The sequence below is a fragment of the Callithrix jacchus genome, chromosome 5 (genome assembly GCF_049354715.1).
Source record: "Callithrix jacchus isolate 240 chromosome 5, calJac240_pri, whole genome shotgun sequence".
NCBI classification, from domain to species: domain Eukaryota; kingdom Metazoa; phylum Chordata; class Mammalia; order Primates; family Cebidae; genus Callithrix; species Callithrix jacchus.
The window spans coordinates 108646385-108671416 of record NC_133506.1 but is presented as its reverse complement, the minus strand read 5'-3'; the positions used below and the strand labels follow the sequence as shown (position 1 = coordinate 108671416).

Below are 25032 nucleotides of genomic sequence, written 5' to 3'. Positions count from 1 at the left end.
CATGGCGGGGGGGCGGGGGGAGGCATGCAGGGAAAAGCCAAACTGGTTTCTTTTTTGAAAAAAAGACAGAAGTAAATGTGCTTCAAGGACAGAGGCAGTCACTGGATCAAAGCAAAGCAAAGCAAGGGGACATTTTCAGGAGTGAACTAGGAGAAACTTGGAGCCACCACACTGTTCAAGAGAGAATAGGGAGTTGTTTCCGGCCATCAAGCTCCCTGTCTATTTCCTTTGGAGTCTCAGGCCTGGGAGGGCGGGATGAGGAAGGAAAGGCTCGGGTATCACCCAGAGGGGGTCACCCCTCTGCCTTCACTCAGCTGAGTGCTGATGATGGCATCTCGCCTCCCCAGGGCTGCATGCACAGCTGCCAGGTGGGTCAGTGCGGCGTGGCGTGGGTGCCACAGGTTCTGGGGAGTCTCCTTGTCTGTTATTCCTTGCAAATTCTAACTTGTGTGGGCCTGGAGTCAGAAACCAAATAATTTGAGGAAGAGGCAGCAGGATGTTAGTGTTAAGGACACCGCCTGCTTCAGCCAAACCATAAATATCTGTCTCCCGGGTTGGCTTCCCCTCCTCCTCCAAAGCCCTTTAGAGGCTCAGAGTAAGGTGTTGTTGAAGCATCCGTTATAGTGGAGAGGGATGAGGAACACTGTCTTGCGTTTGAGACTTGAAGCCTGGTCTGGTGAAGCCTGGCAGAGAGTTCACACAAGCAGGACAAACCCTGTGCCAGTGCCAGGCAGGAGTGACACCCTGTCACAGCACAGGGCCCCAGTGACTGCCTTGTGGCCTTTCCCTTCCCAGGGCCCCCTTTCCGCTTGCCTCCTGGAAATGCAAACAAGCTCAGTCCCTCAGGGCCTTTGGGGGTTGAGAGAAACAGGAACCTACCTCAGCTCCAGAAAGTTCTTTCCTTGCCCTCATGACAAAAGCCTGGTTTCTTTGGCCACAAGGCCATGGCCCATTCAAGGCTCCTCCATCCCCAGAATTTACACCATGAGCAAACAGCAGTCAGCTCCTTCCTCACCTACCTTCCCAACCCACCCACCCCAGCCCCCCCTGGCCTGGCCCTTTTAGAGCTTGAGATACACTTACAGACTCAAAGCAGGGCTGATAATAAAACATACCAGGAGGGCTGGCTCAGTGGCCCATGCCTGTAATCCCAGCACTTTGGGAGGCTGAGGTGGGCAGATCACCTGAGGTCAGGCGTTCGAGACCAGCCTGGCCAACATGGTAAAACCCTGTCTGTACTAAAAGTATGAAAATTAGCCAGGTTTGGTGGTGCACGTCTGTAATCTCAGACACTTAGAAGGCTGAGGCAGGAGAATTGCTTGAACCCAGGAGGCAGAGGTTGCAGTGAATCAAGATTGCACCACTGCACTCCAGCCTGGGCAACAAAGCAAGACTTCTCTGTCTGAAAAACAAAAACAAAAAAACAAGTGCTTCAGGATGGAAAGAGAAGGAGCTGTTTTCTGTTGAGATTCTGTCTCAACAGAAACGCATGGCCTAGCCACAAAGCCTTTCTCAGATGGATTGGTTCTGGTGTTTGGAAGTTTTTCCTTAACACTGCCCTGAATGGTCGTGTGCTTTCCCCCACCCCAACTTTACCACTCACATGCTATATGAAGGTTTTAGAACTGCCTAATACTGATGTTATCTCCTGAGGGTTTTGGGGGGAGTGTGACTTGACCAGAAGCCAAGATTTTTCTAGAAAATAATTCACAAATGTTAAGTGCTAATGTCTGTCAGTTCCCTACTTGAGACAGGCCAGCATTAACCAGCAGACATAATCAGCACCAACCTCAGTGGTCTGAATCAGGTTAAGTTTTGAGAATAAGCAGAAACTACAACTTATCATAAGACTGGCGCCATTGTCACTGACATTTGGAGTGTCTGTGTGTGCACTGGGCTGCCAGGGCAGCCAGCATCACACAGACACTCACCATGTGTCCCATGCAGTATATAAGAGGAGCCAGGCGTCTCCAGATACATCAGGACTAACATGATATTGACACCAGGCTGAGTTTGTACCTCTCAGTAATATATCTGTTTGTATATGCAGACAGTGAAAAAGAAATCCCATCACATTGCTGTCTTAATCCTCCCCCGGTTTTAAAGTATTTCCCCCCTTCCCTTCTGAAAGAGCCTCAATTTCAGCAGAGCTTTAAAAAATATATTGTGTATAAAATTGATTGTCGCTGCATCTGGGTCTCTGAACTGATTTGATTTTAATTTAGCGTGTCACACAATTTTCCCAGGTTGGACATCACTGCTGGTCTTCCCTACCAGTCTCTCCTACCTTTAGGCTAAGCTCTAGAAGGAAAGCTTGAGCCAAGGATTGCTGGGACATAGCTGGCCGGGCAGACTCCTGGAGTGTAATCCTACCTTGCTCTGCTCGAGATATGCCAATTCATAACCAAGAGGTCTCCTTCCATTATCAGAAATAGATTTTATCTTTTCATGTGGACCTTTCCCGTTTGACCATCTGTATTAATTTACAGTGGGCACTGCTTTCAGAGGACACATGAAGGAAACTGCAGAATGGGTCCCCAGTTCTGTTCCCCAGGAAAGCTTTTGGCTGCCCAGTTGCCGAAACTCAGAGCCCTCTAGCAAGGAGCGGCTGGCTGTTCAGAGGGACACATGCAGGGCCTCACTGTTGACAGCCAACTGCCATTATGGACCCAATGTCCACTGAGGAATGGCAGATGGCCACTCTTGATCTTTGGAGAATATGATTTCTGATTGGGAACATAGGGTTTACTGAGAGCCCTGAGAGTTCCCCACCTGCCTGGAGGAGTTTCTTGCTAACAGGGGAGACAGAGTCCTACTACTGTGGAGTTTTAAATCAAGGCAGATACAAGCATGATATAGACAAGGTGGAGGTAGAGGTGAGTTTTGGAGGGTGTGATAACTTTATTATGTTTCTTTAAATTTCTCTAAAACAGAAGTCCTAAAATTCAGTGTGATGGATTAACACAGCCTCTGCCCTCATAGACTATCACACAGGCTTATGACCGCGCCTGCTTTCAGTCCTCCATCCTGTCAGGACTGGGCGTTGGGAATGAGGACCATGACAGCAGTCAGCCCAGATTTCTTCTGAATTGGACTTGGCAAGGGTGGGCCTTCCATTGCATTTGCTTCACCTGAGCCACATGCACTGGCTGGGCAGGGAAGGGTCTCTCTCCCTGAAATGAGCCAGGAGCCGCCGCAGTCTCCTGCTGGAAATGAAACCTGGCAGCCGCAGATAATTCACAAAGCAGATGACTGAAACTGTCTTGAAGGCCGGCCCTGGTCCTTGCAGAAATGGAGACCCACCAAACCAGGAGCTGGATCTAGGGCTGGAACTTGGTGGGCCCCTGGCTTGTCCCAGATATGTGAACTGAGCTCATCTGGAAAGAATTTTGTAAACAGTTCCTTTCTTTGAATCGGTAATAATCCAATTTTCAGGCATAGGAACTAGAGGTGGGCCCTCATTGTCCTGGCTCTAGCCTTTTGCCTCAGGTCCAGTGACATCACTCAGGGACAACACAGAAAGTATTGGACTAGACTTCCATACCTTTTCTAGACCTAAAGTGAGGCTGTTCTAATTCCCACCACTTCCCCACCCTCCATGCCTAATTCTACTGTCAGCCCAGCCCCTTCTGACCACAGTTGGGCAGAGCCACGTGCTGGCCAGACAGCAAGCATCTCGCCTGTCTTGCTTTAGAACCCTAAGGAAAAGGTATACAGCAGCTTTGGGTCCAACCGTGGCAGGTGAGAGGAATTACCTGTAGCATCCATCTCTGTTAAGATCTCCAGGATAAGATTCTCAGACTTTTCCAGGTCAGCCATCAAACTGTTTTACTGATGGGCAGGAAGTTTCTCTGTTTATTCAATGTGAAAGACCACCAACCTTCATTCAAGTGCACCTCCTCTTGCCGTCCTCAGTGAGATTGTGTCCTCGCAGTTCTGCCTCCCATTCCCAGGAGTCCTTTCTTCAGGCCCAAGATGATTAAATGCCCCAAATGGATAAATTGGGTCCTTTTGTAAATCCCCTCCTGATTCATATGGCGATCGAATTGCATTTTCATGTATCAGGTTTTCCTAAATCTGCATGTGGTACCTGCCTTGTTGGGCTCTGCATGCATAACTATTTCAGAAATAGGGTATATTTGTTTTAAACTTGACAACTTACAGAGCACTTTCTCTTTTTCATTCTTGAAGCAGCCCCGTGAGTCAGATTGAATAAGGAAAGCATCACTCACTTGCTGCAGATGAGGACTTGGGCTTGTGAGCAGCTTAGCCCAAGGCACCTGACTGTAAGAGCAGAGCTGGGGTCACAGTCAGGTCTTCTCCCTCCGAGTCCCGTGCTCCCTTTCTCGACATCATTGCTGCCTCTGCGGGTGCCACCTTGACAGGGAAAGCCCAGAGGACAGTGGGGAGTAGGGATGAGGGGCAGAGAGAAACCTGCCTAGGATTAAGCGGCTGCCATGGACACTGCTAATGAAATGAACCTGATCACTAAAATGAGGCCCCAGACTGCCGCCCTAGAGCAGAGCTTGTCCCAAGCCACTTAATGCTCGTAGCTCCTGCTGCAAAAATGCCAAGATGTTTGCAAGACGTTGTCCTCTTCTGGGACGGCAGTCATAATATCCAATTTATAAACCTCAGCACTGTTTATTTATTCAACAAATTGTACTCCCTCCCCACATCCCCCACACACACACCCTAGCTGAGCAGTAGACAAGGTGCCCTTGATCACCAAGAGCCACAGCCCATTCCCTCTTCCCGAGCTGATCCTAGTATATAGGACCGATTCTGGCCCCTCAAAATAAGTCTCCATGCCTTGGGAAAGACACCCTTCGCTTAGAAAGATCATTGAGAATAGACTAGAGAATGACTTTTACAGAAAGCACCCTCAGGTCAGAGATTTGGCTTCATGCTTTCCCCCACCCCCCAACCCTACTCCCCACCTCAGAGGGAGACAGAGTTCTCAAATGACCCCCTTTCCTGTGTAGCCAGCCAGCGTTCAGTATGTGGAGTTACGCTGACTTTGCGAAAGAAGGAAATTGCTTTGTCCCTAATGCCTTCCCACTGTCAGACGGCAGGAACAGCTCCTGACAAGTTTATGTGCCAAGTGGCAGTCCCTGTTCTCTCCTAAGCAGCGAGAGCCGTTGCTTTTTATGAGGCTTCTCAAAGATGCATGGGTTTCCAGATGGCTTGTTCCGGGACTTTTTAACATGCTTTCTGGAGCCTGGGTCTTCTGCTCACCGAGAAAGACAGAAGTGTTGACTGTGGAAAATAGAGGCTCCTCTCTTCCGTGTGCCCAGCCCTCAAAGGTGCAGGTTCCACTGCCCAGAAGCGTAGCTAGATAAAGGGGACCAGCCCAGAACTGGGTGCTTATTGCCTGCTGGCTGCGCCCTCTAGTGGGGACCCAGGAACCCTGTCTTTCACCCCCAACTAGGAGATATCTGCAAGGTGACTTTGAGCTGCGGCTGGGGCATTGTGATGAGCAAGAGCGTAATATAAACGGGACTTGGGATTTGAAAGCTGCATTCTAATACAGTGTCTTCTCCTCGGTGATTTTAGTGTCGTTTGATGGAGGATGACTGAGAAAGGAGGGGTGATATAGACCTCAGATGAGCTGCTTATTGTGAAATTCCCTTCAGGCCGACTCAGAAGCCACAGGCCTCCCTGCACACAGGAATGGGAGAGGTTGCCAAGGACAGGCAGACTACCAACACCCTCTTGTCTCCTAAGCCTATGGAAGGGGGAGCATTTCTGGACAGCACCCTTCCGTGGGCACACTACATCCTGTCTCCAAGGCTGCTTCTGCTGGCGAGATTAGTCTCTAGGAGGCTTTCCTGCTGGAAGAAACCTAACCCTAAACCTGCTTCTCCCCACTCACTAGTTAGATGGCCGCCCAACGTCTTCCTGGGTCCACATCCAGCCAGACAAGAAAGAAGCCAAGAAATCTTTCCTTCCATCTTCTACCGTGCCTCCTTGTGCTCACCCCATCCTGTTACCCTCAGATGGAACAGGCTAATCAGTTCATTTGTATAGGGAGGGATTTCAGCTGCCTGGACAAAACCAGGAATCCAAGCTTCTTCTGTTTTCCTGAGCTCAGAAGAAAAGAGTGTGTTAGACTAAGGTAATTCTAATACAGTGTCTTCTCCTCGGCTTGATATTTGGCTTCATGAGGGAGAGGGCCAAATGTTATCTGCAAGTTGCATCTTCCATATTCAAAAATCTCAGTCTCTTTTGTCTGCCAGTGCATTCCCAAATCAGCCATTCACTTGCTCTAAGCCTCTGTAATTTATTTTTTTCTTTTTCTCTTTAACCTGCTCTTTCCATTGGCCAGTTTATTCATTTCTCAGCTACAGCTTCAAAGGGGCTCACCTTCGGGCTTCCCGCCCCAAGGGCATCCAGAGGGGGAGCAGTTTCGTTTTCTCTGCTGAGTCAGGAGCCAGGCCCAGCTTGATTTGGTCTCCTGTGTTTCTTTGTATCTCTGTCTCGATCTCCTGCCAGTCTGCCTTGGGTGCCTGTCAGTCTCTTCCCATCCCTGTGACAAGCAGGTGAAAATTCATCCACTTCTGGCTCTTCCAGGCCCACCAGAACTGAGGGCCTCAAACCAAGAGAAAGGGAGGGGCCAAAGCCAGGAGTGACCCCACCTGCGTGGATGTTCTTTGCCTCTGCCATTGAAGGAAGCTGGTCACAGGGCAGACGGGGAAAGGCCAAGGAAAGCAGAAGGGAGAAGTGATTGTTACAAGGAGCTGCCCTTTGGAGCCACAGACCTGAAAGTGGGACGCTCAGAATGTCTGTTCTTGAAGACATGTTAGCCGTAGCCCAAGAGTAGCCAGGCCAGACTCACCTTGAGGCTTCAAAATCAGTAAGAACTTCCTTTCACAATAAAAAAAAATATTTCCCATTTTGGAAAAGAAAATAAAGTTTAAACTATTCAGGGGAAATAAAACTCAGACAAAATTAACTGGTTAACCTGGTTGACAGGCCGCGGCCCTCATTAGGGTCAGAATGATGGGACTGTGGGGGGCGGGGGGCCGAGGCAGTGTCGCTTTCTGCTGCCCCCTGATCTGTAACCCCACCACTCTGGATTTGTGCGTGTCAAGTCCCCTCTCTTTGTAGCAAAGGTATATCCTGAGCTTGCTGCTCTCAGTCTGGAGTTGGTATTGCAGGGTGACTAAGGGAAAGCAGGCATTTTGGTCAGCTATGGTTTAGCTATGAATTGGTTCAGTCGGTATGTTTTACACTCATACTTCTTTGTCTTTTTTTTTAAACAAAAGGAAAAAAGTTTAAGTCCCCCCTTTCCTTCTTCTGCAGGAGGTGAGTGTGTGGGTGTCCTGTAGAACCATTGGCTTCCACCCCAGCTCTGGCCCCAGCCTCCAGGTTTACCATTCCCACCCATCCCTCCCTCCATCCCCTTCTCTCCACCCCAAAAGGAAACCCTCTGCCCCCATCATTACTGTTATGTCAAGATGCCCAAACTCTCCATGACATATCCCATCCTCCGACCACGTTCAGTATTGATGACTTTCATGCAGGGATATGGATGGGAGGGGTGGGAAGGGAGGGAGTAGCCAGTGGGGAGGGGGGAATGGTGGGGGTGGGATGGAGAATGGAGATCTTTTTTGTCTTTTTTTTAAAAAACAAAACAAATTTGTCATTTAATGGATCCAGAAACAAAAAGCAAAAGTGAAACACACACACAAAAAAAAGATCAAAAATCCCCTCTGCAAAGATTTTTTTTTTTCCTGGACACAAATTGCTTTGCTTCCTGTCACGTTTTAATATCAATATTAACACAATGTGTAGTCTAAACCTAGTTCCTTTGTAGTTTGCATGGGATGTGAATGCTGTCTCAACGTGCCCAGATCTAGAAGACTGCATGAGCATCAATTCAGATGTGAAAAAAAAAAAAAACTCTTTCTCTTTCTCTCTCTCTCTTCCATATATATCTCTATTTCTATTGTGATAATTTGGTGGGCAGTGAAGCACCTCCGGTTGGTTGCCGTAGTGTGTTGAATGATCGTTTTTTTATTCTCTCTATTTTTGGAGCTCCAAGCTTCTTAGTAGTAGCCTGGGCTGAGTATTCTTGAGTCCCTGCTGATGTTTTCGCATGGCCTTGGTTGAGTGTTAGAAGTTGGGCCTCAGCTGTTTTTCTGAAGTGTTTGGCTTGTAATGATCGGTGCATGCCTGGCTTCTGGCCTCATACCCAGCTCTATTCTCTGCACACCAGTCCTGAATAGCTACAGTGCTCAACCGAATTTTGGCGCGCCCGCTTCCCCGGCAGGCTCCAACCCGGCGCGGCCCGGAGGCTTCCCGGGGGCCAACAGCCCAGGACCTGTCGCCGATCTCTACGGCCCTGCCAGCCAGGACTCCGGAGTGGGGAATTACATAAGTGCGGCCAGCCCACAGCCGGGCTCGGGGTTCGGCCACGGCATAGCTGTAAGTACCTGCCTTCCCCTGCCCTCCTGCCTCCTTCCTGACCAGTTCCCCATGGCCTGTGGGTGGTCCAGGAAAGCCCAGAATCGGGGGCAGAGGAGAGGGCAGAGGGTCCCCATCAGCATTACACCAAGCTCCCGAGGGCTGAAGCCTCCGTCACCTTAGACGTCCCGAGTGCCTCTCGTGTGGCTACATGATAGAGCAGAAGGAGCGAGGGCAGGTTGGGTTTAGATCACCATTCCATCACCTTCACACTGTGCAGCCTTGAGCCACTTCCATAACCCATCTGAATGTCCTTTCCCTGGCTGCAAAACCAGAAGCAGTATGCTTTCCTCAAAAGATTGTGGGAGGATTATTCAACATAACGTCACGTGCTGGCACATAATAGGGCCTCAGTAGCGGCCACCTTCCTTAATCCCCGCTTTCTGGACACTGTCATGTAGGCTGGGACCTGAGAGCTGGGAAATGTCCCAACTCCCCCACAGAGTAGCAGCCTTAGTCCGTAGAGCCCCTGGTCGAAGGTCCAGTGGCAGCACTGGAGCCTGGGAGGTGGTGTGGGGGTCCAAGCCCTCTCCCAGGCAGTTTCCTTTGCTAATGTTTCTTACAGCTTCCAGGTTCCAAGTAAGTTCCCATTTGCATTGTTTAGCTGCAGCCCCCACCCCTTGAAGGCCAGATGCATTTGATATTTGTAATGCTCTGTGGTTCTATAATCTGACTAATCCAGGCAATGGAAATTTGCTTAACAGATTTGCATGCTGTTTTCAGATTGTATTGTTCTTCTCCCTCCCGGTGTGTGTGAGCATGAATGTGCCTGAGCCCACTTGCTCGCTGTCCCTTCCATTTTGGAAACAGAAAATTGGCCAACCTTTGCCCTAGCCAACCTCAGCATTTTGGAGGCAGCTTGGTTTTGAGCTAAGATGGGTGCGTCTGCAGTCCCAGGCCATGCTCCTGTCACACTCTGTTTCTGGGCAACAGTTGGCAAGCCCTGCCTTCAGTGCCACGCTGCAGAGAACAAATCATGTGCAGAGAGTCTAAGGCACCATGATAGCCTCATTCATGCCCCCTGGCATTGGGAGCCACACACACACACACACACACACACACACACGCACACACACACGTCTGCCAGCCCTGACCTGTGCCGTCTGGGTCCTTGTTCAGTTCCACTGCAAGCCAGTATCACTTATGTCAGTAGTTTGATGAATCTAATCCCCTCTGATCAACTGTGGTACCAAATCCAGAATATTATTATTCACCTGTCAGCTGCTCAATTTAGGGGACCATCTATCACCACTTAGAGCACAACGCATTTCCATATTCAGCATCCAGAAACACAGACTCGATGTGTTGTTGAAAACCAGGGTCTTTTGACCTTTGGCCTATGATGTTTTTCTGAAATAATCAGAAAGCATCCCAGTTTGTCTGCACTGAGATTTCTTCTCCCCAGCTGGAGCCACTGGGACTGTGGACAGAGACTTATCTTTGCACTCTGGGGTTCAGGGCAACCGTGTCCATCATTTGGGGCACAAATCCACCCCAAATGGATTTTTTCCCACCATCCACCACGCCTCTGAATCTGGCTTTTGGTGTTCCCCTAGGTAAGCAGACAGGCTTGGTAGGGGCGGGGGAGTGGGGATTAGGGGGTTGGAGCTGGGGAGGATGTCATCCTTGCCCCTCATGGCACAGTGTCTCAGAATTACATATTCATGCTGGCAACCACAGAACTAGTCCTAGAGATAATTTCCTTTCTCAGAATGTGACAATCTGTTCCCATGTATAGCGCACTGATGACCTTAACAATTGTGCAATTTTAGGGACCTTTGATTGCAACGGCCTTTACAAATGGATACCATTGAGCAGGTGCTTTCGTTGCCATCTCACTCTGAGGTATTACCGTCTCTGCCATGTGTCTCTGCCCTGCCGGTGTGTCCGTACATGTATGTCCATGGGTCATACATGCACGCGCGTGCCCTGTCTCATCACATCCACATCTCTCTCTCCTCTTTCTGGATCCCTTTTCAGGAGGGCGGGGGCAAAAACAAATCCAGTCTTTTAATCTCTCATCCCTTCCTCCAGCTTTTAATCATGACCCCATCTTTTTGACTCTCTTTTTTTCTTGATTTCGTTCTTTGGATTCTTTCTCTGTATCTTCCCCACCCTTCATCTTTCTCTGTCTTGAAATACAATCAAGAGTGTGGGAAACTGGAAGGAGATCTTGTGCTGCACCCGTCCCAGGGGGATGGAGGCAGGGAAGCATTGGGCTTCTGCTAGGCCTGGAAGCAGCGATGGAGGCTAGGGCCGCCCACTCCTGGAGGTCCTTTGAGCTGACCCTGTGGGTTGTTGGGCCCCTGCAGCTCTCCCAGGCTTGCTGGGGCCCAGCCAATGGGGTTTATGCAGTCAAACAGCCAGACTCCATCTTTTAGTGAAAAGAAAACATTTTTGCCAGTAACTACTGACCTTAATTATCCAGATTACCACCCAAAAAAGCAAATTAAATTAACAACATCACCTGTGTAACGTGGATTTGGATCCCTGCCAGTTTCCTAACCTTTTAAACTGAGCTTAAGTTAATTAAACACTTTTCAAATTACTTTGATGGGGATGTGGAGGGGATGGAACAGAGGAGAGGGAGGTTGGGGCAGTGAGGAAGCCCCTTGCCACACACTTTTTTGGAAATGAGTATCTGTCCTTGGAAAGAGCACCAGCAAGGGAGAGGGCTTGCCTTGCGAAAGCACTAGGTGCGTACTGTGTCAGCACATTAGTTTGTGAGGTTAGAACATGGCTCTGTGTCCGTAAAAGCGAGGGTGACAACTGAGGCCAAGGAATGGATCCCACTCAGAAAATCCCACCGGGGCACGAGAGCCTTTCACTCTTACAGTTGGCATGCAGGAGAAGCCAGGCTGGAGATGAACTGGCCACTTTGGGCTTGCACTTAATTGGATGCCCCTCTCGTAGAGAGGGATTGCTCCTGGCTCCTGAGTCGGACCAGTTGGAGAGCTGAGTTGAGTTGAGCTCCATAAATCTCTTGGATTTCTCTAATGTTGCTGCTAAGGGATCACTCAACTAACGCAACTGCCTCTGTTAACCAAATAAACCATGTGTGTGAATTCTCCCACCCCTCACCTCCACTTCCCCTTGAGCACTGACCCAGCCATTGCTGGCCAGAGCCAGAGGCCACTAACAGTTTGAAGGAAAGCTACTCACTACTAATTAAGCTGGGTTTGGGGGCCCAGAGGAAGTCAAGTTTCTCTGAGAGCAGGGACAGCTGACATAACCAAGAACTCTGGAGACTGAAGATGGCTCCAGCCCTTTGTGGAGTCAGATGAAGAGGGGATTAAACAACTACCAGGCACAGCAGACCCTTGAAAGGCCAGACACTGGGGCTGCCGGTGCTCCTCCCTACCTCCCCTGGAAGAGAAGGAATGGTGTAGGGCTTCTTGCCCACAGCTCCATGCACTCCCAAGGCCACTAAAGCCTTTCTGTAGGGGTGGGGCAGAGTGGAATAGGATAGGGGAGGCTGCTACCAGCCCATTCTTCCTCATCTAAGTCCAGGACTCAATTTCCAGAGGGCGAAGTAGCCAAGAGTGTGATAGCAACTCACCCACTTCCAAATGGATTAAGTGAGCTAATAGAGTCACATGGCGGCACTGCAGCAGTTAGGAAGGACTGGTCAAACACGCCCATTGTCCCCAACACAGGTGACCCTCTGACACTCAGCGCCATCCACAAAAGAGGAGCCCAGGCCTCCCCTCCGCCCCCCGTCAATTCAGGGAGACTCAATGAATAAATCTGTGAATCCTGGGCCTGTTTTGTTTCCTGTAACCAGAGCTGGTTATTTGTTGTAATGTTTTAAGTGTCTTGACCTTTAGTTTTTGGTATATATATGATCTTTTAGTGTAAGTTTGCATTTAATAGTTATTGATGGGTATCTAATAAAGGCAAAAGTTTGTGGGGTTTTTTGTTTTTTTTTTTTTTTGTTTTGTTTTTTTAACATTTAGCTTTGAAAACAGAAGATTAAACAGAAAAAAGGTATCTCTGGTCAATGTGCAGTTTGCCTGACTGGCTGCAATCCCTGTGACTACATGTCCCACCGTTAACCTCAAGAATCCTACGGTACTGCATCCAATCAGCAAGATGAGCTGTAGCCTTGTCCTCTCCCCCGTGTCAGGCGTGGTTGAGATGTCAGATTTCCCAAGCTGTGATCTCAGCAAGCTTCTAGCCAGGCTATTTTCACACGTATCCAGTAGTCCCATGACATCCATCTTTGAAACTCTACTTGAAACAGTGGAATAAATCACATACTTGTCTGACACTTCTTTCTCCTCCCCCCTCCCCTCCACTTTCTGTTCTCTTCTGGACATCCTGGCCTTCCCCGCCCTGCAGAGCATACCTGGATGTCCAGGCAAGACTGGGCGAAGTTTCTGAGTGGCCCTTTGTTTAGGTGATGTCCGCAGACCTGGACCCCCACCAGCCTCACTCCCCATCCCAACCAGAGATGGTTCACTTCGGATCGAGGGTTGACTACATCTCATCATCTCATGAATCTGCTGTGATATAAGCCAACAGCTTTTAAATGTGTATATAACCCATGATTTTGGTTTTGTTCTGTTTTGTTTTTCTTGGTGGTCTCCCTCTCCCTTCCTCTCTTCCCATTCTCCTTTTAAATCTCTTTGAATCACATTTGGTAGTGATTTTGACTTAGTCCAGTAGTCACATAGCTTTAATATCTAGTTCAAAGCTAACCATAGTATAATTGTTATATTAAGGAGTTATTTTTTTTCTTAAAAAATTTATTTTGCTTGTTTTGGTTCTGTTCTCACTTTTAAAGGATGCTGAGATGGTAATATTACTCTCCATATTTTGGTACCAATTCTGAGACTGTATGAATTTTCAGGTGGAACTTTAGCACACACTGAAGCAAAGTTGTAAAGTGCGGGGCGGGAGGTGGGCATGAGTTTTCTATTTTGCGTTGTAGGAGAAGTGAGATGTAGTGAGCTAATTAACAGACTCTCTAGCAGTTCTTTTTGTGATGTCTCTTTGTTAATCTGAGTATATCTATTTTCGGCAATAAGGTAAGGACGACAGTGTTTTGAGTGTCCTCCTTTTCTATAAGTGCTTTTTTTCTGTTGAAAGAGGTGATATTATAAGGTTTTTTGAAATTGTGAATTCTAAAAAGAAATGTTGTAAATACAATTCCATTAACTACATAGAAACTATTAAGAAAGAGAGAATCAAAAATATTTTTGTGAGGGAGTCGGTCCCAGGCAGTTTGATGCTCTGTGGAAGGAGGCGGGAAGGGAATGTTGGCCAAGTCAGTTACTGAGATGAAGAACGCCCAGCTGCCAGGACCACCCCAGGACAAGTTAGAGCACTGTTTAGCTCCTTTGTCTGTGTGATAGACCTAAGAACTGTATTAGTGTCGTACCAGCCTATTAACCTCTCGTCTGTGCACAGCTTCAAATGTTACTGTCTAGTTAGATTTTTATTTAAAATATGAAAAACTGCTTTTCCCAAGACGTTTTTTAAAAACAAAGCTACAATTTTAATATTTAACATATTTAAAGTTTCAAAGCACACCTGTTTGGCTTGGGTGGGGGTGGGGTGGGGGGGGCATCCTTTTTCAGTCTTAATTTTTAAATATTTGATCATTTTCTATTGTCCAATCATTTCAGCACCTCCAAAGGTCCCTAGGACACTTTGCCTCTCTTCTCCCCCTGCCCCCCACCCCGCTCCCAGATATGGGCGCCCATGGGCCAGGAGTGGATAAGCCTGCATTAATATAACCTTTCTCCATTCACTTTCTATTTACAAATTAGGAAGGCAACCTTTTGGTTTATATATTTTTTTTAATACCTCAGTGCTGCAAGTATCACCAGAGAGGCTATGGAAGAATTTTTTTTTAATTTATTGTAGATGTAAACAGAATTTTAAAAATAAAAAGTATAAACATCACTGCACTGTGACTGGTGGGAAAAACTGACAGTTTCCTCTTTGCACATGTTTAGCATTTGGCTGTTATAATATATGGTCCTCGGTTGGGGAAAGATACTTATGATGAAGGATATTTTTTAATTTAACTTTTTTTTAAATATTGGTAATAGGTCGGCAACAGCAACTATAGAAGTACAACTCAATAGATGGCATTAAAACATATTGTAGTGTGGATATATATTTTTCTTTTTTAAAATGTGATATTGACGTTTTATTAATATTTTTTAAATTGTTACGTTTATAAATTTGGTACTTAAGGCACAGCCAGTATGAGACACTGAATGCGACATTTATTATAAAGAGCTGCTGCACTCCTATTTTTATAAATTTTACTAACAAAGTAGACTAATGTAGACATTCACAGACATGGTAGGGCAAAAGCATCTTCAAACTAAAGACTTCAAAATGCTAACTCAGAAAGAAAGAAAAAAAGCCTTTTTCAATTCTAATGAAACAGCAACAACATTTTTTTTAATTAAAAAAATAATCATGTTCTTCGTTTTCCTAATAAAATGTTAGGTTGTTTGGTGAGGTTTTTTTTTTTGCCGTTTTTTTTTCCTTTGTGTGTTTCTTTTCTTTTCCCCCAAACAACCAGATTAAGTAAAATGCTGAGCGCTTTTAAAATATCAAAACTTGTTCAAGTCATAAAACAACAAAACAGAAGTTTTATTTAAAATTTTAAAAAAAAAAGAAAAAAATAGTAAATTCCCAGAAATTCAGTGTTTAGACTAGGGAATTTGATTCCTGTTTTGTCCATGTTGGTGATGTACTGTACTTCCCTTCCTTTTCTCTGCATCCCCGGTCACCTCATAGAAGACTCTTTGTTGATCATTGTATGTTAATAATGTATAAAATGGCTATCTTGTAAGCGTGCTGTCCTGGTACTAGTGTAGCGACTTTTTTTCTCCTCTTTCTTCTAGTACATATTGATAGGTATAACACAATTAAGGTTTAAAAAAATTAGACATAGTTATTCAGATTTAGGACCAGTAAGGATAGAACTTTCTCTTATTTATGAAAAACAAAAAATCCTAATAATTTTGGGGCAGTTTTTTCCTTTAATTGTTTTTCTTTCAATTTCAAGTTTAATTTTGTTTTAGCTGATCTGATGTGGTTTCAACTAACCCACGGTCTCACCATGTTAGAATGCCGGCGGACTCTACGGCATTTTGTAGATCCCCCCCCACTGTGAAGGGGTGCCATACTACCTTAAATGCTAATGCTAGATATGCAAAACTGGATTTTTTTAATTTATTTTTTAAAAGAGGGAGGCATGGTATATTAAAATGATTTTACTAAGAGAAAAAATATTTTTTTAAGAATGCTCAGAAGAAATTGATAATCTGTGTGAATATGTTTTAGATGTTTATATACCTTTTGAAGAGACCCAGTAGCCCATAGCACAAATCTTGTGGAAATCCGATATGTTTTAATGTGGCTACCTAGGTTAAGGTTCACGTTAGTCCCCCCATCCATCTAGAAGTCCATTTTGAAAGATTTTTGTAAATTCTTTTAGCACTGATGTTCAGCCTTGTCTTTGTTTCAGTTAAGCTCAGTGGCGAACATGGGAACCACCTTTCGCCTTCCCTGGGATAGAAACCCTCTTGGCTGATGGCTTTTCCCCGGAGTTATCAAACAGCCACCGGGTGACTTTCTGGCTTCCAGATCCATCTGCCTGAGACCCCCGAACTCCTCTCCTCCCAAGCAGAGGAGAGTGAGTGGCATTAGCTCCCAGACCCCATTCCTGGTTCCACCTGGGCATGGGGCTGATGGAGATGACCAAGTCTTGGTCTGCTCTCTAGGAGCTCCCACGGACTTGGCTCGTGGCCTTCCTCACACCCATTGGGAAAACCAAACAGCCTCACGCTCTATCCCAGTCGCCCATTAGCTTGATTCAAATGAAGCCCCAACAGGCCTTTGCGTTTTTATCCTTCATAACCTTCATCTTAATTTGAACTTGTAGCTTGGACTTTAAGGTAGCATGGCTCTATTGCTGTCAATTTACTGTTTCACTGCACAGCAATCACAGCCAGTGAATGTTACACACATCTTGCTAGACTAGTATAAAAATCATTGGGTAATTGTTGGTTCTAATGACCTGAAAGGTGTTCAGTTTTTGTTCTTGGTTTTGTTTTGTTTTTGATTTCTTGGGGGCGGGTTTTGCTTGTTGTTCTTTTTCATTTGGGGATTTTTTTGGGGAAAAAATGTATTTTTGGTTCCAAATAGAAAAACGAAACCTATTTTGATCTTTAGTGCAAACGAGGGCTAGGGACTTAGCCTCCACCACCACCACCACCACCACACTGCTTCATTCTGCCATTCACTCACTGCAGCATATTCAAGAATCAAGCAATATAGTTTACTACATTTTTTATTGAAGGTCAGCCATGCTTTCTGTATTATATTGCATATGAAATTGTTTACAAAAGAAACACTAACTCATACTTCTCTTTATCGGTTGCAAGTGGCACACAGGGACAGGGAGAGTGGGGGTTGGTGGGGGAGGGGAGATTTTTTTTTTCTCTTCAATGTGCTTCACAAGCCAGGCTATCTTCCAAGGGAGGCAGACAGTGGGTAGAGCAGAGGGACTGACTGCAGGCAAGCACATTGAAGAGAGACACTGGCAGGTTTCCCCACCCTCACCCCAAAGCAGAAAACTAGCAGATGTCAGCTCAGCCCCATCCTGGGCACAGACACTACACAAGGAGACGCTGGAAGTTAAGCAATACTTTAATACTGTAATATGTTTGTTTTCTTTTTCTTTCTTTTTTTTTCCACCAAAAAAAAGTAAGTAAACTAAAACACAAAAACATATAAATAAAATCCACCCCTTCTGTCGGGGGCAAGGGGGGCAACCTTAATCCGAACACCTGGCTATCAAATAATCAGAATGTATTGTCTCAGACAGGATTTCAGTTCCGGGAGGCAGGGGCGTGATGGGGGAGGGGGCTGGAGGCTGAGAGACAAAAGTTCCAGAGCCTCCCTCGAAGGTTCTCTACTACTGTATTCTGTACATAATGTACCATCCCGTGTGGAATCTGTGAGTGTCCTCTTAAGTAGCGTGGGCTAGCCAATCTGCCGTTCATGGTGTATTGTAAACTCCGAATTCCATATGTAATAGGATGCAAGTCTAAGCGTTTCATGTGGACATAAATGTATCTAAATAAAACTTTCCCTAGCACTGTGGCTGACCTCACCCTTACTTTTATACTTTAGTATGAAACTGATGAGAACTTTGGTAGTGAGTATTTTTTTTATATATATACATATATATGTATCTATCTATATATATATATATCTCAAGCATCTTTCAGGTCTTTGTGTGTGGCTTTCTTAAAGCCCTGTTGTAAAAAATTACTATGTGGATGGCAGTCTCTCACATCACAGATGTGGAAAGTATAATTTTATATTTGTATTTTCAAATAAATAAGTTTGTGAAAGGTTTCCATCCTCTACTGTGGTCCAGAAATCAATGTGTTTGTCTGACAAAAAAAAAAAATAAAATAAAATAAACTGTTTTGAACAGAGTTGTTTGGTGTTCTTTCACTTGCAGAGGAGGGCTGGGGTCTGGGAGAGCTGTTGTTTTGCTTGTGGGGGAGGGTATCATCAAATCGCACCTGCCACCCTCACCCCTCAGCATGAATGTTGGCCATGGACCTCCAGCAGAGTAGAAGCCCCTGCCTTGTCCCCCAGGGAACTTGTGGCACCATTTTATGAAGTGGCAAGAGAGCACTAAGATGGAAGAGCAGATGGGAAAGTGGGGTAGATTAACAGCAGAAGGTACACAGAAGCCATGGGAAGACAGGGAGTAAACCCCAAAGGTCCTGCAGATCAGAGGACCCAAATGGTGGAAGGAACTAAGGGTCTCGCGGGTGCTGCTCTCAGTTATCAACAGCATGTGGGAGAAGGCACCAAACCACATTTCACGACCCTTGAGTAGGAGGTCTGAATAGGTATCAGACCTCTGCCTTCAAGAAGTTTAAAGATTTGCCTACTGGAAATCATTAGAATCACAAAACTAACGATACAGAGATAGATCATCTACAATACTTTCCACCCTCTCTCTACCAGGCATGCGAGAGGATACAGAAGAACTGAGACCCAGTGCATTAAGGGCAAGTCCCAAGACCTGGTGATGACAGCTACAGCATGCTCTGAACCAGAGGATTCCTCAGCTCTGAAGCCCTGGTGAGAAACACCAGGCCAAGAGGTGTGCAAGGGAGGAAACGCGGGCCTGCCAATGTCGCTTGGCTGCTTCCTCAAGGCCCCAAGGAAAGCTGTAGTCTCCAGGACATGGCCTTCTTGATTCCCTCTCCAATTTCCTGTCTCCTGCATATAACAAATTTATCTTTTTTAAAAAAATGGGTTTTCCAGTGAAAACCAGAAAGCCAGCTAGAAAAATTCTAAAAAAAACCCTGGATCCGGCCAAGCATGGTGGCTCACGCCTGTAATCCCAGCACTTTGGAAGGCTGAGGTGGGCGGATCATGAGGTCAGGAGTTGGAGACCACCTTGACCATCATAGTGAAACATCATCTCTACTAAAAATACAAAAATTAGCCAGGCATTGTGGTATGCCTTGTGATCCCAGGTACTCAGGAGGCTGAGGCAGAAGAATCACTTGAACCCAGGAAGCAGAGGTTGTAGTGAGCTGAGATTGTGCCACTGCATTCCAGCCTGGGCAACAGAGCAAGACTCCATCTCAAAAAATAAAAATAAAAAAGCTGGAGCACTAACAACTTTTTTAAGGCATTTCTGCCACACTGGGGTCCTAGAGGAGACAGTGGAAGATGCATTCCTTTATCTGGAGCTGGAGGCAGGAGCACTGGGTTCCAGGCCCACCTCCTGTGTGTTCACAGGCAGCACTCCACAGTGTCTTGTTACTTGTTTAAGGGCAGGAGAGAAAAGTATAATCCTCAATGCCCCACAGAAATGAAAGGCCAATGGGAGCTGATGTAAGAAATCCCTTTTAGGAATTCTGAGAGAAGTGAGCCAAACACATGAAGCCAGGCATCATGGCCATCCTCCTCATCCTGATTGCTCAGCTCAAAGAAAGGGGAGGCCCAAACCCAGCCCAGGAGCCTAAAGAGAGATAGAGCAGGGAACAGGAGCACCAACTCTATGCCAAGTGGATCATACACATGCCCTGGTTAGTCCTACGTGTGCCATGTGCCTATCTACATTGTAATGCTCAAGTAAGGTGTATAATTTGCCCATGGTTGTACAGCTGGTGAGTGGCAGAATGAAATCTCATCTCTAATACATCCTGCTGCCCCCTGGGTTCAAGCCTGATGTCAGCATCAGTGTTGAGCGTGCCTGGGATGGTGGGAGTGAGGCTTTATTTAACCTAAGTGCCTACCTGAGTCAACAAAATGCACCAAAAAAGAGGCAGAATGATACCAAGCTAGAGAACAACAAACTTTCCTGTTTTAGGGTTTCATGGAGAAAAAAAATTTAAAAATTAAATAGAAAACAAATCAACAAAAACTAGAAGGATAAAGAAGAAACAACAATGTAAAATAAATAATACACAAAGTAGGATGGAAGGAATCAGATGAAGTGAATCTACCATTTTCTAGATATGAATGGATCGAATTTTCTCTCATTACAAAATAGATGTGTTTAGAAAAAACAAAACCCAGTTATGTGCTATGTATAGAAACACACTTAAAAGTGATGAAAATGGCTAAAAATAAAGGGGTGACAAAGAGAAAATAGGCAAATACAAAGAACAAGGGCAAGAATTGAATGGCAGTATCAGAGAGAATAGAATTTAAAGTTAAAAACACTCCACAGCATATTATGTAATGACAAAACACACAATCTATTAAGAAGATACAGTGGCAGTAAACTCTATGTCCCAATTACCAGAAGAACGAAGACTTTAAATTAGAAGCCACTAGAAATGCAGGGAACTCGATAAAAAATAAAAATACAATTAGATTAATATACCTCTCTTAGAACTAGATATATTTAATAGACAAAAAGACACAGTTTCAGTGCTTATATAGGTTGGGGTTAAAAAATAAATAAATAAAGATGTAGAAGAATTTAATAATGCAATTAGTAAGCCTGACCTGATGGCTCTATATAGGATCTTTAAATAGCGGTTGCACATTTTCTGGTTTCTATTCATGGAACATACAATTCAAATAAATTTTGGCTAGCTCCCCCCACCCCCCAAAAATTTAGAAACAAATAATTAACATGTGGTATAAATATTATAACCTTGTAAAAATTAAAAAACATTCTATTGGATCAAAGAGAAAAGTTAAAGATTACGAAGTGCCTAGAAAGCAACAGCAACAACAAAACACCCGTTATACCCAAACTTAGTAGCATATAGCCAAAGCTGTACTCAGAGGAAAAATATAAGCTTTAAATGCCTTCAGATGGATTTGTATGTGTGTTAAGGGGAATATTTTACTTATTCTCTTTAATAAGGTAGCAAATAGCAACCAAAAATACTAGAAAAAAGAAATTGATAATAGAAGCTGAAAGCAATAGAAGAGAAAACATAAGTAAGTCCGAAAGCTGTGTTTTTATAAAAAAGTAGTAAAATGGACAAATCCCCCTGAATAAAGGGGAAACAAACAAAAATATACAATATTAGGAATATGAAAGGTGATAATGGGAAAGGAATGAATATTGGCAACAAGCCAAAAAATTTAGAGGAATCAGAAAATTTCCTAGCAAATATAAATTACCAAAACTAGTAAGAAGTGGAAAACCAGGATAAACTTATTATCACAAAAGATACTGAAATGACAAAGATATAATTATGAAACATAGACTGGATCCAAATGAGTTTTATCTAACTAATAATTCCAGTGTCATTTAAACCATTCAAGATGATAGGAAAGTATGGAAAGAAAGCTCTCCTGTTTTATAAAACACAGGGCTGTGATGTCAAAACCCTATACAATAATAAAAAATATATCTACAGACTTAGGAGCTCAGATGTAAAAATTTGAAATATAATTTTAACAAGTAGAATTCTGCAACATATCGAGTATAATTTAATATGGCCAAGCAGGACTTTTTTCAAGAATTTAAAAACATTTCAACATCACGATATCTATCAACATCTGTTATACTAGCAAACTAAAGGAGGAAAACTGTATGATCATAACAATATATGCTGATAAAATATTTGAAAAATATGGCAACTCTTTCTAATAAAAACACCATGGAAAGGTTAAACAGAAAACACTGTTTACCAAAAGACTATTTGCCAAACCAACATTAATCTAAATTGTGAAACACAAAACCTATTTCAGTTAAACTAAGGAACTTGTTGTAGAGGTGCTGCTGTCACTATTAATATTATTATCTTAAACCTTTTTAAAATAAGATAAAAAGACAAACATTGGGAGGAAAAGACAAAGACGAAATTATTTCTAGAAATTTTAAGAGATTGCAGTAAAACAAAATGAATACAGAAAAATCATTACTAAAATTCAAGAAACTTTGGCAAGGTGGCTGAATATAAGATAAGCATACAAAAACCACTAGACTTCCTCCTCTCCAGTAATAAGCACTTAGTAATGGAAATAATAGGAAAAAAATATTTAGGGACAAACTTTATGAGAGGTATATGCACTATAATAATGGTTGACGTCTCCATCACTAGGGAAACTATGGAATAAAGTATCAATATACATACATATCAGAGAAAAATTAGGCAGCCATTAGAACAGGTATCCTCAGAATCTAACAAGTGGCTTGAAGAAATTTATGAAGTACCATTGAATAAGGTAAAATATCTTTGAAAAATACATATATCTGTGTGTGCCTATAAATGTACACACACAGAGACAAACTAAAACTCCTACATATGTATATGTGTGAAGATACATATATGTATATACATCACATGTATGATGACATGGGCACAAAGAAAGGGGTACACTCTAGGTTGTTTACATGAGCTCCTGGGATGTAGGGTTGAGAAATAAGATGAGTGGTAGAGGGGGATAGGAAGAGGGGACATCCCCCCAAAAATATGCTTAAAGATTTCACTGAAAATTCTGTAAGATACAGTTTTTAAAAAATTAAGTGTGAATATATGAAAACAAAAATTTTAAAACAGAAGTATTTTTTAAAGAGCTAGAATGGTCCACATTCCAGTAATTTTAATAATTACATCTTGACTGGTGAAATGGGAAATAGGTAGGTGGTCAAAGAGGATTCTGGCTTTTCCTGTCCTTTTTAAATTTTCAAAAGAAGTGTGGATTTGTATATTCAACTGAGATAAAAATTGATTTTAAAATTAGCTGTCTAAAAAGGGGAATACAAGAAAGTCTGGGAAGAGAGACTCAATTGTATGCAATGATATGTGGGTTTTCTCTTAGTATGCTCTCTCACTACATTTTAAAAGAAAAAAGTATCACTTTTTCATTTAAAAACTATTTCCATTTTTAAATAATAAAATACGAGTTGAATTCATAGAAAAAGAAAAATGGTAAGCAACGATTTTGATAGAAGGAGCAAAAGGTAGCTAGTAGCATGCCAAAGAAGTCCTGTGATCAGGAAGCTACAGAGACAGTGATATCCCTCTGGGAGAAAGAACCTGGTTTCACGTAAGCACTAAATACAATAGGTTCAAGGCCACAGTCCTTCCTACCTTCCAAAGACAATAATGCATTTTAAATATCAGATACATTGAGGTATAAAATTACATATAATACAATGCATCCATTTTAAGTGCACAATTCCATGAGTTTTGACAAATGTAAACATCTGTTTAACTCCCTGCATAGTCAAAATAGAGAACCTTTCTCTCACTTTGGAAATTCTCTTGAGCTCCTTACTCGCATCCTTGGTTCCAGACAATAACTGACCTACTTTTAGTCACTGTAGCTTAGTTTTGCCTATTCTAGAGTTTCATGTAACTCAAATCAAACAGGATGGATTCTTTGTGTCTGGTTTCTTTTGCTCAGCATGCATTTTGAGATTCATCAATGTTTTGTGTATCAAGTACTTAATTATTTTTATTGCCAAGTTGGTTTTCTGTTATATAGGTATACCCAATTTGTTTCCAGTTTTTGGCAATTATATATAAACCCACTGTAAACATTCATAGACAGGTTTTTGGTGAATATAATTCTTCATTTCTCTTGAGTAAATATCTAGGACAAAGACATTGGGTCATATGGCAAGCATATATTTAAGTAAAGTTGACCTATTTTCCAAAGTGATTGCAATATTTTGCATTCCCACCGGATATTTTTCAGAGTTGTGGTTATGTTGCATTCTTGTTTGCACTTGGTCTTGTTAGGTTTTGTTTTTCTAGTCATTCTAATAAATTTGTAGTAGTATCTTATTGTGATTTCAATTTGTATTTCTCTAATGAGTAATAATGTTGAGCATCTTTTTGCGTGTTATCAACATCTGGATATCTCCTTTGATAAAGTATTTGCTCAAATCTTTCACCCAAATTTAAAATTGGGTAGGGTGAGCATGGTGGCTTATGCCTGTAATCTCAGCACTTTTGGAGGACAAGGCAGGAGGATCTCTTGAGGCCAGGAGTTCAAGACCATCCTGTGAAACATAGTGAGACCCTATCTCTACAAAAAATACAAAAATCAGCTCGGCATTGTAGTGTGTGCCTGTAGTCCTAGCTACTCGGAAGGCTGAGGTGGGAGGATGACTTGAACCCAGGAGGTTCAGGCTGCCATATGCCAAGATTGTACCACTGCACTCCAGCCTATGTGACAGAGAAAGACCCTGTCTGTCTCTCTGTATTTTTTTAACTGGGCTATTTGTTTTCATATTAAGTTTTGAGTATATGTTCTGGATACAAGTTCTTTATCAACTATGTGCTTGCAAATATTTTTCCCAGTCTTTGGCTTGTCTCTTTATTCTCTTAATGTTTTCCAGATAGCAAAAGTTCTTAATTTTTATGAAATCCAATTTATCAATTTTTTAAAATTAATTGTTCTTTTAGTGTCGTATCTAAGAAATCCTTGTCTAACTCAAGGCATGACAATTTTATATTCTCTTCCACATGTTTTATTATTTTGCATTTTGCATTTAGGTCTGTGGTCCATTTTGAGTTAACATTTATGTGTGAGGTATGGGTTACAGTTTTTCTTTTTTCCGCATATTGAAATCCAGTTGTTCTAGCATCATTTGTTGAAAAGAATATCCCTTCTCCTCTATTCAACTGAGTTTTGTTGTACCTTTGTCCAAAATCAGTTGATTGTATTCATGTGGGTCTTCCTGAATTCTCTATTCTGTCTGTTCCACTAATCTATTTCTCTCTTTCTCTCTCTCTCTCCCTCTCTCTCTCTCTCACACACACACACAACACACTCACACATCTATCTATCTATCTATATCTATCTATCTATCTTACCATACCACACTGTCTTGGTTGTATTTTTATACTTAAATATGGAAATCAGGTAGGGGGAACCCACCAACTGTAGTATTTGTCAGTGTTGTTTCAGCTACTCTAGTTCACTTGTTTTTTATATACATTTGGGAATGAGCTTGTAGATTTTTACAAGATGATGTGGCTAGTGTTTTAATTGTAATTATGTTAAATCTATGGATCAATTTTAAGAGAATTGACATTTTTGCAACATGGAGTTTTAGAATCTATACACAAA

At 43.4% G+C, this 25032-nt stretch overlaps 1 protein-coding gene and 1 pseudogene across 18 annotated transcripts in view; one reads left to right on the top strand and one right to left on the bottom strand.

Annotated features, from left to right (window-relative positions):
* MSI2 (musashi RNA binding protein 2) overlaps window positions 1–17945 on the top strand; it is a 431033-nt gene extending 413088 nt beyond the window's left edge. For 6 of the 18 annotated variants that reach the window (XR_013535850.1, XR_013535849.1, XM_035303293.3 and 3 more), the window contains 3 exons: window positions 8276–8430; window positions 10242–10314; window positions 12811–17945. Coding sequence is in view for 16 of the 18 variants with exons in the window: in XM_035303293.3 (XP_035159184.1) it covers window positions 8276–8430; window positions 10242–10283 (197 nt within the window). In the remaining 2 variants the exon portion in view is untranslated. Of the gene's footprint in view, window positions 1–8221; window positions 8431–10241; window positions 10315–12810 lie in introns of all 18 variants that reach the window. The other 12 variants (XM_035303290.3, XM_035303288.3, XM_078374116.1 and 9 more) reach the window with 4 other exon arrangements.
* An 834-nt stretch (window positions 17946–18779) lies between these two features.
* On the bottom strand, window positions 18780–18836 carry LOC118154326 (U7 small nuclear RNA; annotated as a pseudogene).
* Window positions 18837–25032: the final 6196 nt, after the last annotated feature.